We start from the raw sequence: 15,988 nt of genomic DNA on the forward strand, positions 1-15,988 counted from the left end.
ACACAATGGGCCTGCAGTCCTGTCCTGTAGCAGGCAGCACAGTGCTGGCAGCCACACAGAATGGGTCCCTCAGAACTATAGCTGTCATAGTGTTCTGTTAGCCCTGATCCCTCACCATCTCCACACATCTATCTGCACTTCAGCATCTAGAGTTACAGCAGCAGCCAGAATCTGGGCTCTGGTCTCCGCGTGCTTAATGCACCTCAGGGTTCTCTTCAGAACCTCTCTACCTCTCCTCTCCATCCCTCTCTCACTATCTCTCTCCTTCCTTCCCTCCCTCCTTGCTTCCCTTTCTTTGCTGAGCCAGACAACCCTCTTCCTCTGTTGCTCCTCCACACCTCCACTGTGTATCCCAGACTGCCAGAATGAAGGTTGTGGCTTATTTATTCTCCTTCCTTTTGTCTTGTTTTCACCTTCACTAACCTCACCAGCTTTGTCGAGATTAAATACTAGACCTATATTAGATAACCTTCAAATGTCAAGGGATTTTCACAGCCTTTTCAGTTATTAGTAACACCCCCCTCGCACCCCAACCCCCTTCCTCCACCCAAGTCCAGACATATTCTGTCTGTCTGCCCAAAGCGTGTCTAAAGAGGGGGACTGTGTTTCATTCTGTCCAGCGCTGCACCGTTGCTCTGGTCTATAGTGACACTTAAAACTTTGTCGCACAGGATATAACTCACAGTCTGGGTTGTCTGGGCGTATATATCTCAACCATCTAGACAAGCTTTGTTGTTGTGGCGGTTGGTTTATATCACTCTAAACAGAGGGCTTACCGTCACTGCTTCTCTCTGAGGTCTTTGTGTGTGTATAAGTGTGAGTATGCTGTTGTGTCTTTGTCCACAGTTTCCTGGCCTAATCACATGGATTGATGTTGTGGAACTTCTCATCACTTCTCTGTGTTCTCTAAGATCAAGCAAGCCCTATCAGCAGTCTGACAGTGTTGTGTTTCAGTAGTGAGTGAGGTGTTAAGCCCCGCAAGGTGCTGTGGGGAAGAGGAGGCCCTGACAAAGCAGCCCCAGCCCCCAGATAATATCTATAGGGGGCCACAGTGAAGCTGCTCTGCAGTAACTCAACAGGGCCTGAGGGATACAGCCCCCTGCCCTGACAGACATAGAGGTGGTAGCAGAGAGGCTAGTGCTAACATGTGCTGCTCACTGATTACATCTCAGCTGACCTGCTTACCATGGGTTGAGCTGGTACACTATTTCAGAGTGAAGTAGTCTCAGTTAGTCAGGTGGGTGGTAGCAGCTGAAAGTCTGCAAAGTACTTAAGGGGCTTTAAAGAGCGAACCCTAAGTGTCTTATTAGGCAAAACATAACTACTTGTTTTAGATTCAGATTCTGTGAAATTAACAAAGGAAAAGCATAGCGCTGGAGCATAAAAGGATGTGTGTGTCTGTACCTGTATGCAGTGTGGCCTTCCATCCCTGTATGGTAAGGCTGGTGTTCCTCGATGATGTTGTGGATGAGTGTCGAGGTGGGCAGGCGCGCTCGGGCCGGGTGGGGCAGAGTGCCCATGTGACTGTACATGTCCCAGGAGCGGGCAGGGCCCTGAACCGGGGCCCCTTTCTTCCTCCTAGGCAGAGTGCCATGGATGGAGACACTGTGGTATCCGGCTGGGGGCAGCTCCGGTACTGTAGGCCTGGAGCTCAGCAGGTCCATGGAGGAGGCCAGAGAACACTGCCTGCTGCCCACACCCATGTGCATATTTCTTGGCAGACTGGCAAACTTCCCCTCTGCCATCATCCTCAGCTCTAAGAGGGAAGAAAGAGAGAGAGACATCAGATCAGACCACATGGCAGGAGGAGGAGTGGGAGGATTTCCACCTAGGGGTTATATAAGGCTGACAATATCACAGAGACATGGTGCCCGGTAAAGTAAACATGTGCTACTGATGCACATCCTCACAAAGGACAAATGTGTGGAAACATATACGTGTGTACGTACAGTTCCTCTTAAGCTGCCCACCCAGTATACTATAGCACAGTGACAACTGCATTGGCACCGGATATGTTATGATAATGATGGAATATATACACTGCTCAAAAAAATAAAGGGAACACTTAAACAACACAATGTAACTCCAAGTCAATCACACTTCTGTGAAATCAAACTGTCCACTTAGGAAGCAACACTGATTGACAATAAATTTCACATGCTGTTGTGCAAATGGAATAGACAAAAGGTGGAAATTATAGGCAATTAGCAAGACACCCCCAATAAAGGAGTGGTTCTGCAGGTGGTGACCACAGACCACTTCTCAGTTCCTATGCTTCCTGGCTGATGTTTTGGTCACTTTTGAATGCTGGTGGTGCTTTCACTCTAGTGGTAGCATGAGACGGAGTCTACAACCCACACAAGTGGCTCAGGTAGTGCAGCTCATCCAGGATGGCACATCAATGTGAGCTGTGGCAAGAAGGTTTGCTGTGTCTGTCAGCGTAGTGTCCAGAGCATGGAGGCGCTACCAGGAGACAGGCCAGTACATCAGGAGATGTGGAGGAGGCCGTAGAAGGGCAACAACCCAGCAGCAGGACCGCTACCTCCGCCTTTGTGCAAGGAGGAGCAGGTGGAGCACTGCCAGAGCCCTGCAAAATGACCTCCAGCAGGCCACAAATGTGCATGTGTCTGCTCAAACGGTCAGAAACAGACTCCATGAGGGTGGTGTGAGGGCCCGACGTCCACAGGTGGGGGTTGTGCTTACAGCCCAACACCGTGCAGGACGTTTGGCATTTGCCAGAGAACACCAAGATTGGCAAATTCGCCACTGGCGCCAGAGGTAGCCTGACTGCCATTAGGTACCGAGATGAGATCCTCAGACCCCTTGTGAGACCATATGCTGGTGCGGTTGGCCCTGGGTTCCTCCTAATGCAAGACAATGCTAGACCTCATGTGGCTGGAGTGTGTCAGCAGTTCCTGCAAGAGGAAGGCATTGATGCTATGAACTGGCCCGCCCGTTCCCCAGACCTGAATCCAATTGAGCACATCTGGGACATCATGTCTCGCTCCATCCACCAATGCCACGTTGCACCACAGACTGTCCAGGAGTTGGCAGATGCTTTAGTCCAGGTCTGGGAGGAGATCCCTCAGGAGACCATCCGCCACCTAAACAGGAGCATGCCCAGGCGTTGTAGGGAGGTCATAAAGGCACGTGGAGGCCACACACACTACTGAGCCTCATTCTGACTTGTTTTAAGGACATTACATCAAAGTTGGATCAGCCTGTAGTGTGGTTTTCCACTTTAATTTTGAGTGTGACTCCAAATCCAGACCTCCATGGGTTGATAAATTTGATTTACATTGATCATTTTTGTGTAATTTTGTTGTCAGCACATTCAACTATGTAAAGAAAAAAGTATTTAATAAGAATATTTCCATTCATTCAGATCTAGGATGTGTTATTTTAGTGTTCCCTTTATTTTTTTGAGCAGTGTACGTAAGTACAGTGAAATGAAGCCAGTGGCATAGAGACCATGCTTCATGTATTCCAGTCATAGTTCCTATGATGCTCCCTCCCTCTCCATGCTCCCTCCCTCTCCCTCTCCATGTTTACCTCAACGTTCCACACCCAGTTTTTGGACCACAACGCCACTAATTGGACAATGAAATAAAGACTCCTTTCTAAGCCGAATGGATTTTCTGCTCAGCTTTCTGCTTTCATCCTTTGCCCCCAGCCAGCTTTTTAGCATGCTAATGAGCAGAGAAACAAAACTCATGCCTTAGCAGAGAGAGAGGCTGACATCACTTGCTGTTGCTGCTGTTTCTTCACCTGCTCCTCACAGAGCAGCCACACAGCTTATGGATTATTCATAACCTGTTTTATTTCCTAAACTTGGCTTGGCATGTGAAGGGAAGTGAACTTGGTAAAACATTTATGTCAATCTTCTCAGCGGTGTAGCCATAATTTATGATATTGGATTATCATACGGGGTCAACTGAGGATAAAGCCTGCTGCCTTAATTAAAATGAAATCATGTGGTGATGAAAGACAAAGACAAAAAGCACTTTGATAGAGTTTCTTACTCAGCAGTCTTTGTTTTACTCATGCATGGATGTAAACCTCTGTGTGGTAAAACAATGGGTGGTGGGTTGAGGGTGCAGCAGTCCTATAGAAACAGCCTCTTGGGGAGGTCGGGGATAAGGAGAGGTAGAGAGTCCACTGACCCAGACAACAGCTGAGTGTAAGCACGCACTGACCCTGTTAACCAGTTCTGTTAAAGCTATTCAACAACAAACACACCGCCACCGAGACACACACACACACACACACAGAGCTGATGTTGCTTTCAAAGCCTTTGTCCTCTTTGTGCTGTGTGAAATTTTATCTGAGCCAGGGCTGGTGTCAGTGTTTAGGTCTGGTATTAACTCTGTGAACTGTCTCTAACTGAGAGGGGGAGATTTAAGGCCCTGCTTCACGTTCCTAAAATGGTTAATCCACCCCACAGTAATTGCAGTGCAACCAGATATCATCTTCTTCAAGGAGATGCTTTGCTGTTTTATCCAGTTGGATCAGTGCCAGGAGGGCAACAGCAGGGGGGACTGTACTGTAGCAGTATGGGTCTAGTGAGTCTGGTGGGAATTTCCCAACATCATGGGTGCTACTGACTGATGGGAGAGTACCATAATCTGCCTTGTGATGACAGCACACTTCAAAATACACAGACACTCACTCTGATTCTGCAAATTCAATGAAGAGTAGTCAAATCTAGTCCTGTAATTAAAGTATGATAAGATCTCCCTTCTCTCTGTGCTATGTCTCCTTACGCATAGCAGTAGTGAGGAGATGAAAGAATGCCATTAGGTAAGAGGAGTAATGAACACCAGGGGTGTAGACTAAAGGCATCAGCATGCTTCAGAAGTCGGCTAGGCAAACCGAACGAGTGTGCTCGCATGCTCCCTTAAAAGACCTTCGCTTGAAAAACGAGAAAAAAGCGTCAATAGTACTGTTTGTCCATTTTGAGATGCTGTAGCCAAAATACACTTTCTCAAAGTAGTCAGAGTTAATCTAAGATAACTCAAGAAATCTGTCATTAATTTTGACGTTTTTGCCAAGGAGATTTTACATCTAACTAAGATGTTTGGTGCAGTATTTCTCAATGAAAAAATGTGCATGAAAATGAGTCATATCTTGTTGAATGACAACAAAGACTTTATTGAAGAATACCTACTGTTGACCAATCACTGACAAAGGGGCGTAGACTTCGGCTCCGAACTTTGGCTTGCCTCCAGAAAAAATGTTGTGTGCCCAAACAGCCGAAACAACCCTCACCGAAGTCCAAAACGAACAAAACGTCACAAAATGTCATCATAATATATGCACAAACTCTTCTGAACTGTTTCGGCTGGGAAGCATGTGGACGTCTTTACACCTGGACATCCCTCATGAAAAGTACCTTTCAATTACCTACTACTCATCACTACTACACAAGATCTACACAAAACCTCCTGGTTTTACTACTTAATTACTTTTGAGATGTGTCATAAGCCAGTAGTGATTTATGTAGTAATTTAAGTAGTAATGAGTGATAAACTACATATTTCCTGTTTAAATCACTACGTAATTCTCCCTTAACTGTGTAACTACTGAGCTTTTGGTTATCTACTACTTAAAACGTACACATACCTACACATTCCTACATGCTCATGTAACCGATGTGAAATGGCTAGCTAGTTAGCGGGGTGCTCGCTAATAGCGTTTCAATTGGTGACGTCACTCGCTCTAAGACCTTGAAGTAGTTGTTCCCCTTGCTCTGCAAGGGCCGCGGCTTTTGTGGAGCGATGGGTAACGATGCTTTGAGGGTGGCTGTTGTCTATGTGTGCAGAGGGTCCCTGGTTCAAGCCCAGGTAGGGGCGAGGAGAGGGACGGAAGGTAAAACTGTTACATTGATGCTGTTGACCCGGATCACTGGTTGCTGCGGGAAAAGGAGGAGGTCAAAAGGGGGGTGAGTGTAACCGATGTGAAATCCTTTCCAACCACTCTGCTAAAAACCGCTCCTCTCTCACAGGAAAAAAACAGCTGCTACACCAATATATTTTTGTGACTACCTGGACCTATAATTGTTGAAGTATTGAAACCAAATCATATGATTTGAATGAAAAGTATTTTAATAAACAACATGAAAAGGTGACTGTAAGAAGCGCTCATTATTTCAAATAGGCTACATGTCATATTAAACAGCATATAAACACTCTAAACAGGTCAAGAGCCAGACAGGTAGCCTAAGAAAGAACGAAAATGAATTATTTAGGCTATATTGGAGCAGGCGAGAAGGCCGAGAAGGCCAACGCTCCAGCCTTTAATGAAACTCACTCCACGCTCCAGTCAATTTGGGCACATTCTCTGGTCACCACTAGACTAGCGCACATGTTATTTCCTCAAGTTTGTAACTGTAGTTATATCATCAAACAATAAATAATATGCTTATACAAATGTAATTATATTTTTTAATAAAATGAATTACATATTAAATTATATATTTACGCTTTTGTTAATCCCTTTAAGGCCTTATCTTCATTCAGCTTTAACTGAACTATCTTCAGATTTTAAAAAATTGCAGACACATTTCTCCACCATGTAACCTTTTAGAAAATAAAGACAAGCACAAGAGAGAACCAATTATAAGGCATAATCAATCATCTGCTAACAGAGGTCACATAAGACAACACAGAAAGAAAAACATTTGATTAACAATGTTAATCTTACCAACAACGGCCTCCAGTCTTCTTATGTTGAGGACCTCCTTGGCAACAGGTCAAAAAGGCATACAGTGCCTTCAGAAACTATTCACACCCCTTGACTTTTTCCACATTTTGTTCTTTTACAAAGTGGAATTAAAATGAATTTAATTGTCATTTTTGGTCAACAATCTACACAAAATATGCTGTAATGTCAAAGTGTAAAAAAATCGAACATTTATATGAAATAAAATTAAACCACTAATATATTGTGAGGACAGACGCTGGAGATGAGAAGCAAGAACAGGGAGTGAACATTTAATGGAAAACGGACATATAACAAAAACAAGAACAACGTCTGGAAAGGGGGAACAAAATGACATTATGACAATAATGCTGACACGGGGAACACAACTGAGGAACATACAGATACAGAGGGGGCAATCAACAACGTGAAGGAGTCCAGGTGACAGGTGTGTGTAATGAAGGGCAGCCTGGTGCCCTCGAGCGCCAGAGAGGGAATGCTGGAGCAGGCGTGGCATATATCTTCATTAGATAAGTACTCACCCCCGTTAGACAATACATGTTAGAATCACCTTTGGCAGCGATTACAGCTGTGAGTCTTTCTGGGCACGTTTCTAAGACCTTTGCACACCTGGATTTGCACACCAATATTTACCAATAATTTTTTTTAACATTCCTCAAGCTCTGTCAAGTTGGTGGTTGATCATTACTAGAAAGCCATTTTCACGTCTTGCCATATATTGTCAAGACGATTTAGGTCAAAACTGTAACCAGGCCACTCAGGAACATTCAATGTCATCTTGGTAAGCAACTCAATTGTAGATTTGGACTTGTGTTTTAGGTTATTGTCCTGCTGAAAGATGAATTTGTCTCCAAGTTTCTGTTGGAAAGAACACTGAACCAGGTTTTCCTCTAGGATTTTCCTGTGCTTAGCTGTATTCCGTTTCTTTTGATCATAAAAAAACTCCCTAGTCCTTGCCGATGACAATCAAACCCATAACATGATGCAGCCACCACCTTGCTTGAAAATATGAAGAGTGGTACTCAGTGTTGTGTTGTGTTGGATTTGCCCCAAACATAACGCTTTGTATTCAGGTCAAAAAGTTAATTTCTTTGTCACATTTTTTCTAGTATTAAGAGCCATGTATTCTGTAAAGGCTTCCTTCTTTTCACTCTGTCATTTAGGTTAGTATTGTGGAGCAACTACAATGCTGTTGATCCATCCTCAGTTTCTCATATCACAACCATTCAATTCCGTAACTGTTTTAAAATCACCATTGGCCTAATGGTGAAATCCCTGAGGAGTTTCTTTCCTCAATGGCAACTGAGTTAGGAAAGATGCCTGTGTTGGATACACCATCCAACGCCAAATTAATAACTTCACCATGCTCAAAGGGATATACCACGTCTACTTTTCTATTTTTACACACAGAGTCTGCTTTTCTATTTTTGCACATCTACCAACTGGTGCCCTTCTTTGCGAGGCATTGATAAACCACCCTGGTCTTTGTGGTTGAATCTGTGCTTGAAATTCATTCCTTGATTGAGGGACCTTACAAATAATTGTATGTGTGTGGTACAGAGATGGGGTATTTATTCAAAAATCATGTTCACCGCTATTACTAAACACAGAATGAGTCAATGCAACTTATTATGTGATTTGTTAAGCACATTTTTACTCCTGAACTTATTTTGGATTTCCACAACAAATGTGTTGTGGGTTTCCAACAAGTTAGGGTTTCCAACAAGTCAGTTTGTCATATGTCTGCCATGCTAGAGTTTCCGAGCTCAACTGTAAGTGCTTTTATTGTGAAGTGGAAACGTCTAGGAGCAACCACGGCTCAGCCGCGAGGTGGTAGACCACAGAAGTTCACAGAACGGGACCTCCTTGGTTGCAACACTCACTACCGGGTTCCAAACGGCCTCTGGAAGCACAATAACTGTTTGTCGAGAGCTTCATGAAATGGGTTTCCATGGCCAAGCAGCCACACACAAGCCTAAGATCACCATGCGCAATGCCAAGCGTCAGCTAGAGTGGTGTAACGCTCACCGCTATTGGACTCTGGAGCCGTAGAATACATTCACTGGAGTGATGAAACACGCTTCACCATTTGGCAGTCCGACGGACGATTCTGAGTTTGGCGGATGCTAGGAGAACGCTACCTGCCCGAACGTATAGTGCCAACTGTAAAGTTGGGCGGAGGAGGAATAATGGTCTGGGGTTGTTTTTCATGGTTCGGGCTCGGCCCCTTAATTTCAGTGAAGGAAAATCTAAATGCTACAGCATAATGACATTCTAGACGTTAATAGGTTTGTGTAGTAAATAAGTATCACTTTTTCATGATGGATGATATGCTCTTTGAAACGTGTTCCTGGTTAACATAGTAATCTAGCTAGCTATGTATATTGGGAGATGGTTACCAGCAGGTTTCAATCTCAGGAGAAAAAGGACATTCCAATGAGATAGGATCAGAAAGACTTTTGATCAGCTTACTGTACTGTACTTAATGTTCCAGATGCATGGTGGGACTGACAATCAGAGCAGAGAACAGGCTTTCACAGAGTGATACGGCACTGGATATTAGGTATCCAGAATCAAAAACTCCCTCGCCCCATAAAAAGAGTTTCCAGAAATTGCTTAACCCCTCTAATATCATGTTGATCACATGATGCGGAACTCGTGCCACATTCAAAACTACTGGGAACTCGGAAATCTCAGACTTCAGTGCATTGAAGACAACTGGGTAGCTCGGACTGGGAAAATCATTTTTAACGGTCATCCAACTCAGAATTCGAATACGGAAAGTCTTTTTAGAACTTCAACTCTCCGACCTGAAGTTTTTTTTATGTTCCCAGTTGTCTTGAAAGCACCTCAGATCAGACCACCACAGATGTTTTTTCACCTGCTCTGTTAGACTCATCAGGTGGGTTGAGTCACTGAACATGTCCCAGTTACTCAGCATCATCATACCACAGGACAAATACCAGCGAGTGGGAAGAACATATCCCTTCACAGCTCTAAAACACTTTACAGTCTATGCAGGTGCGGCAAATCACACAAATCAACCAAACACCCAACCTTAATTAACAGCACCCACCTGGGTGATGATGCACAGTGGGCGGGTCAGCAGCCATTTTGTGCCATTTTCTGACCAGTCACAACCACACATCCCTTCCTGCAGTAGCCAGGTGACGATTCCTATAGAAGCCAGTTAAACTGGTGGTGTGGAGGCGGGGGGTTAATTGGCTGGTGAGTAAAGTGCCTGAGGGCTGGTCAGTGTGTGGAGGCCTGCTGTTGACCTCAGAGAGAGCAGAATGAAGCAGCCCAGCAGTGAGTCAGTGGGGCCAGAACCAGGCACATCTGTTTCCCCTTAAGGAATGTTGCTTGACAATTACTCCCCTGTGGTGACAGTCTGTCGCACGTGCCGGAAGAGAAAGGGTTAACTCTCTCTGGGCTCCTTAAGAACATGAATATTCAAGACATTAATCTGATAACATAAATTATTCATGCAAAATACTAGAAGAGGTGACAAGGTTATGGCCATCATTTGAACTGAGGTGTGGGTCTAGAAAATACCTCTTCTTTCATCTATCTCCTTTGTGTCTCTCATGATGTCTCTCCTCCTTACCTCACACTGTTTTACTTTCTTTCTCTCTTGTGTCTCTCTACCGCTCACAAGCACAATGGTCTTTCTCTGGCTCTCTGTCCACTGCTTACATCATTCTCTGCATCTTTCACTGAAGACACACAATACCACACACACTCACACATTCACACTCGCAAATTCTTTAAAGTCCTTTGTATCTGGCTCGTGACACAGGGCACATGCCATTGCTGATGTCAGCAAACACAAATACTGTCTTTATTTTACTGTACCTATAGTAGGAGCATTGTGTCCTGCACTAGTCCCACAGCACATACAAATCTGTTAAGTGAAAGTGAACAAAACTGGCCTTGATTCAAAAAGATACGCAAGAGTCAACATGCAAAGGAAATAAAACTATAAGCTTCCAACTAAAGCTACTAGAGATGTACAGGGGAAGAGGAGAATACCCCAGTGCATTTCTAAACAGTGTTATCAGTGTTATGTTTTCTCCAGCCTTCCCCCGCACTCACTCCTCCATGGGAATCTAGTGAATAATGCAAGTCCCCTTCAAAGAATTCAAACCTGCTTTAAGTGGACAAAAGACCCAGAGAGGCTGTGGGCCACGAGCACTCTTCAGAATAAACCCTCTAATAAATCCGTCATCATAGCCTGACTGCTATTCCCAACCAGCTTCTCTCATCCATCCCATATCTGACAACGGGAGATTCTGTGGGAGACAAAACAGTTTGGTCTGCTCTAGTCTACAATATCAGCCTGCTCTACACAGTGGACATATGGGCTGGCCTATACATCTAAACCCCCATCAGATCCATCATACCCAGGGCTTTGGGAGTTCATCTCTCCCCCATTAATGCTGGTCCTCCACTCAGTACACAAATCCCAGTGAATCAGGCTGTAGACAGGCTCTGAGCCGACACCCAGGGTTTCGACAGCAGGGCGTTCAGCCTGCATCTTATGTAGTGTACAGGAAGGAATAGGAAGCTTTAGCGAAAGGGGCTGACACACACCCAATCCGCTAAGGCGTGGAGGCAGCAGGCAGGGAGAGCAGAATGGGTTTCAGCTGGGGCTCTGAAAGTAGCACTAGCAGACACTTTACAGCTCTGTCACATGCTGCAGGCCTGGCCCCTCATTACCCAGACAGCAGAACAGACCCACTAGGAAAACTAATGAGTGGCACAGGAAAATAAAGCCACAAATAAAACGCATGCAGGGAAATGAAGAGAGGAATAAAATTAACCAGAGGAAACTGACTGATGAGGTTGCCCTTCCTTTCTCACTGCAAACTGGAGAGAGTGGATGGGCAGAATACTGCGGACAAACATGTTTGCACGCAGACATTAGCATGAACATACACACACACACAGAGCAGTGCATTACTAAAGCAACCCCTGGCCAGTCTTTCTCCAGACCTCTGAAAAGAACAAAGAGCCCAACTGTCACATGACACTTTTTGGCCCTTCTTTTGTTGAGAGAAGGGGGTGTTTGATATGAACTCAGATCTCTCCCTCCTTCCTCTCCTCCTCCTCCTCCTCAGAGAGAGAGAGAGAGAGCGAGCCTTCCCATCTGTGAGCTGCATGGCTGGTCTGTGTGTGGCATATGAATCACGAGTTATTAAAGCCCACAGCAGTGGCTGCCACTCAGTTCCTCACCGACAACTCCAGCTACTGTCGTCTCTCTCCTACACAGCAACCAGCGACTTAGGTGGCCAATTTCCCAGGGGAAAAGTCTCAGAAATCTATTCCATTGACTAACAAAGTCCTTGAAAACATGCTTATCTTATGTTATTGTGTAAAACGTTTGACGAAACATTTGCAAAAGTTTGACCTTGTTAGTGAGAAAAAGCATCAACTGAACTGAACTGACTGAAGTCATTCTATTGAAAACAATACGAAGAGTTTCCTGTTGACAACTCTGAATAAATCAAAATTCTTTGAAGTTGTACAAAGTTGCGAGAGAGAAACTAGCAAGAGAGATACTGCTCACACCTCTGTAAGCCGTATCAGCATCTGGATACAGCACCAACACATTCCAACACTTTTATACAAAGCAGACTCCAATCCAGTACGGTTTCTAGAAATCCTTACCTGTCTGTTTAAAGTTGCACTTGTTTTGAAGAACAGCACAGCCAGAGATTTCCTCCTCACTTCACTTCAGTAGAGTTCCTCCTGAGTGGCAGCGCTACAGAGTCCCAGGCATAGTAGACTGACTGACCAGCAAAGAGACTCGCACGAACAGGCAACAACAAGGCTAGATTGCAGAAACAAACCCCTTCCTCCTCTCTCTCTCTCCAGCTTTGTGTGTCTCTGGGCCTCCCACAGTGGCTGTGTTGCCGTCCTCTTCCCCTCCGTAGTATTCTCTCTCTCTCTCTCTCTCTCTCTCTCTCTCTCTCTCTCTCTCTCTCTCTCTCTCTCTCTCATCTCTTCTCTCTCTCTCTCTCTCTCTCTCTCTCTCAATTCAAGGGCTAATATGGCATGGGAAACATATGTTTACATTGCCAAAGCAAGTGAAATAGATAATAACCAATAAAACATGTACTGTAAACATTACACTTACAAACGTTCCAAAAGAAAATAAAGACATTACAAATGTCATATTATGTATATATACAGTGTTCTCTGTCTCTCTCGCTGATACACACACTCACACACACACATGTGCCCCTACTCCTCCACACAGACACCGAGCCACAGGGGAGTGATTTACGACTTACCCTCCACCCCATCCTCCCCTGCCCCCAGCACTGAAAAGTCCCTCTCTTCACACCTCTTCCCTCCTCTCCTCTGTCACCAATCCCAGGAGAGAGGCCAGAGCAGCCTCATATTTAATGTCCAACAACAGCCTTTGTTACTGTCCAGTGTCACTCTGATAATGTTATTTGAAAATCCAACAATTTCTTCAAACAAAAAAAATATATACTTGTCACTGTACAAACAGTGCAACTAAACTAAAAAAAAATGTAATTTTTTCAGGAACCTGTCTTTCAAAGATAATTCGTAAAAATCCAGATAACTTCACAGATCTTCATTGTAAAGGGTTTAAAACTGTTTCCCATGCTTGTTCAATGAACCATAAACAATTAATGAACATGCACCTGTGGAACGGTCGTTAAGACACTAATAGCTTACAGACGGTAGGCAATTAAGGTCACAGTTCTGAAAACTTAGGACACTAAAGAGGCCTTTCTACTGACTCTGAAAAATACCAAAAAGGAAGATGCCCAGGATCCCTGATGATCTGCGTGATCGTGCCTTAGGCATGCTGCAAGGAGGCATGGGGAACTGCAGATGTGGCCAGGGCAATAAATTGCAATGTCCGTACTGTGAGACGCCTAAGACAGAGCTACAGGGAGACAGGATGGACAGCTGATCTTCCTCGCAGTGGCAGACCACATGTAACAACACCTGCACAGGATCGGTAGCATCAACATCACACCTGCGGGACAGGTACAGGATGGCAACAACAACTGCCCGAGTTACACCAGGAACGCACAATCCCTCCATCAGTGCTCAGACTGTCTGCAATAGGTTGAGAGAGGCTGGACTGAGGGCTTGTAGGCCTGTTGTAAGGCAGGTCATCACCGGCATCACCGGCAACAACGTCACCTATGGGCACAAACCCACCTTCGCTGGACCAGACAGGACTGGCAAAAAGTGCTCATCACTGACGAGTCGTGGTTTTGTCTCACCAGGGGTGATTGTCTGGATTCGCGTTTATCGTCGAAGAATGAGCGTTACACCGAGGCCTGTACTCTGGAGCGGGATCGATTTGGAGGTGGAGGGTCCGTTGTGGTCTGGGGCGGTGTGTCACAGCATCCTCGGACTGAGCTTGTTGTCATTGCAGGCAATCTCAACGCTGTGCGTTACAGGGAAGACATCCTCCTCCCTCATGTGGTACCCTTCCTGCAGGCTCATCCTGACATGACCCTCCACCATGACAATGCCACTAGCCATACTGCTCGTTCTGTGCGTGATTTCCTGCAAGACAGGGATGTCAGTGTTCTGCCATGGACAGAGAAGAGCCCGGATCTCAATCCCTTTGAGCACGTCTGACCTGTTGGATCAGAGGGTGAGGGCTAGGGACATTCCCCCCAGAAATGTCTGGGAACTTGCAGGTGCCTTGGTGGAAGAGTGGGGTAACATCTCACAGCAAGAACTGGCAAATCTGGTGCAGTCCATGAGGAGGAGATGCACTGTAGTACTTAATGCAGCTGGTGGCCACACTAGATACTGACTGTTACTTTTGATTTTTACCCCCCCTTTGTTCAGGGACACATTATTCCATTTCTGTTAGTCACATGTCTGTGGAACTTGTTCAGTTTATGTCTCAGTTGTTGAATCTTATGTTCATACAAATATTTGTTTAGTTTGCTGAAAATAAACGCAGTTGACAGTGAGAGGACGTTTCTTTTTTTTGCTGAGTTTATGATCTGCAATCTGATCAGATCTCTGAAAACATTAAAATAATAATTATTCAATGTTAAGGTAGCTAGTATTCTGTCTTGTAAGACACGTGTACTGTCTCCAAAAAACAGAGGGAGTACTGTTTGTCTTGGCTGAGGTACAGAATACACTTTCCCTGTCTTTGTCCTCTGATTCCTTCACATTGTCTGCTGATGATAACACACAACCCAGTGTGCGTGTGTGTGTTCCTTCCTGGCAGACCCTGGCCAAGGATACCAGTGCTGTGGCCCTATGATTGAAAGGACAGGTGATGTTTGTTTCGTGTAACGCTATGCTAAATCTGCCACGGTGACTCAGTGTGTGTATATATATATATGTGTGTGTGTGTGTGTGTGTGTGTGTGTGTGTGTGTGTGTGTGTGTGTGGTGTGTGTGTGTGTGTTGTGTGTGTGTGTGTGTGTGTGTTGTGTGTGTGTGTGTGTGTGTGTGTGTGGTGTGTGTGTGTGTGTGGTGTGTGGTGTGTGTGTGTGTGTGTGTGTGTGTGTGTGTGTGTGTGTGTGTGTGTGTGTGTCCACAGAATCCTTCAGCCCCTGGATCCCAGCTGGGTATTTTGTCAGGAGGACACACGCACACACTTGAAAGACATCTGGAATCAGACAGACCCTCTCTAGTTACACTGCACCTGCCAGGACTACACTCTACCTCATAACACCCCTCATTCATCAAGGTGTCAGGACATTGAAAATGTCTCACATTTGAATGACATAGTATGTTGTGATATATCAGTCAAAGTCATATTATTTGACAATAAATCATTCTGAACCAGGTCAGACTGTGGTACAGCGGATGCTAGTATGTTTGAGAGAACTGTAGGTTCTGTAGACAATGTCTGTGTGTTCTCATTTGTTATGTATTGATGCAGTTTGGCTTGGCACAGCTTCTCACTGAGTGACACTGTATAGACCTGCTCACACCCTGCTGTTATCTGATGACCTGGGTGTCCTCAGGCACCTCAGCTACATACACACACGCACGCACGCACGCACACACACACACACACACACGCGCGCACGCGCACGCACATGCACAAAAACTCCTAGTCCAGCGCACATGCATTCATCAGGGGAAAGTTCAGACGCCAGGTGCCATGTTTCTTCCCCTCAGAATAGATCCAAAAGTCCTGATCCATCTCATTCCTCACATGTTTGTAAAGGAAGGGGGGGCATTTCCAAGAAATGACTCCTCTGATCAATCCGTCACCCTCTATTTCCTCTGAGTCAAGA

At 45.1% G+C, this 15,988-nt stretch overlaps 1 protein-coding gene across 1 annotated transcript in view; it reads right to left on the reverse strand.

The window, feature by feature from the left end:
* The window catches only part of LOC111976067 (breast cancer anti-estrogen resistance protein 3-like), a 76,672-nt gene extending 64,070 nt beyond the window's left edge, over positions 1-12,602 (reverse strand). Inside the window, 2 exon segments of the mRNA XM_024004798.3 lie at positions 1,405-1,756; positions 12,391-12,602. Of these exon segments, the coding sequence (XP_023860566.1) occupies positions 1,405-1,748 (344 nt within the window). The 5' untranslated portion in view covers positions 1,749-1,756; positions 12,391-12,602.
* Positions 12,603-15,988: the final 3,386 nt, after the last annotated feature.

Source organism: Salvelinus sp. IW2-2015, linkage group LG16 (assembly GCF_002910315.2).
Source record: "Salvelinus sp. IW2-2015 linkage group LG16, ASM291031v2, whole genome shotgun sequence".
Lineage (NCBI taxonomy): Eukaryota > Metazoa > Chordata > Actinopteri > Salmoniformes > Salmonidae > Salvelinus > Salvelinus sp. IW2-2015.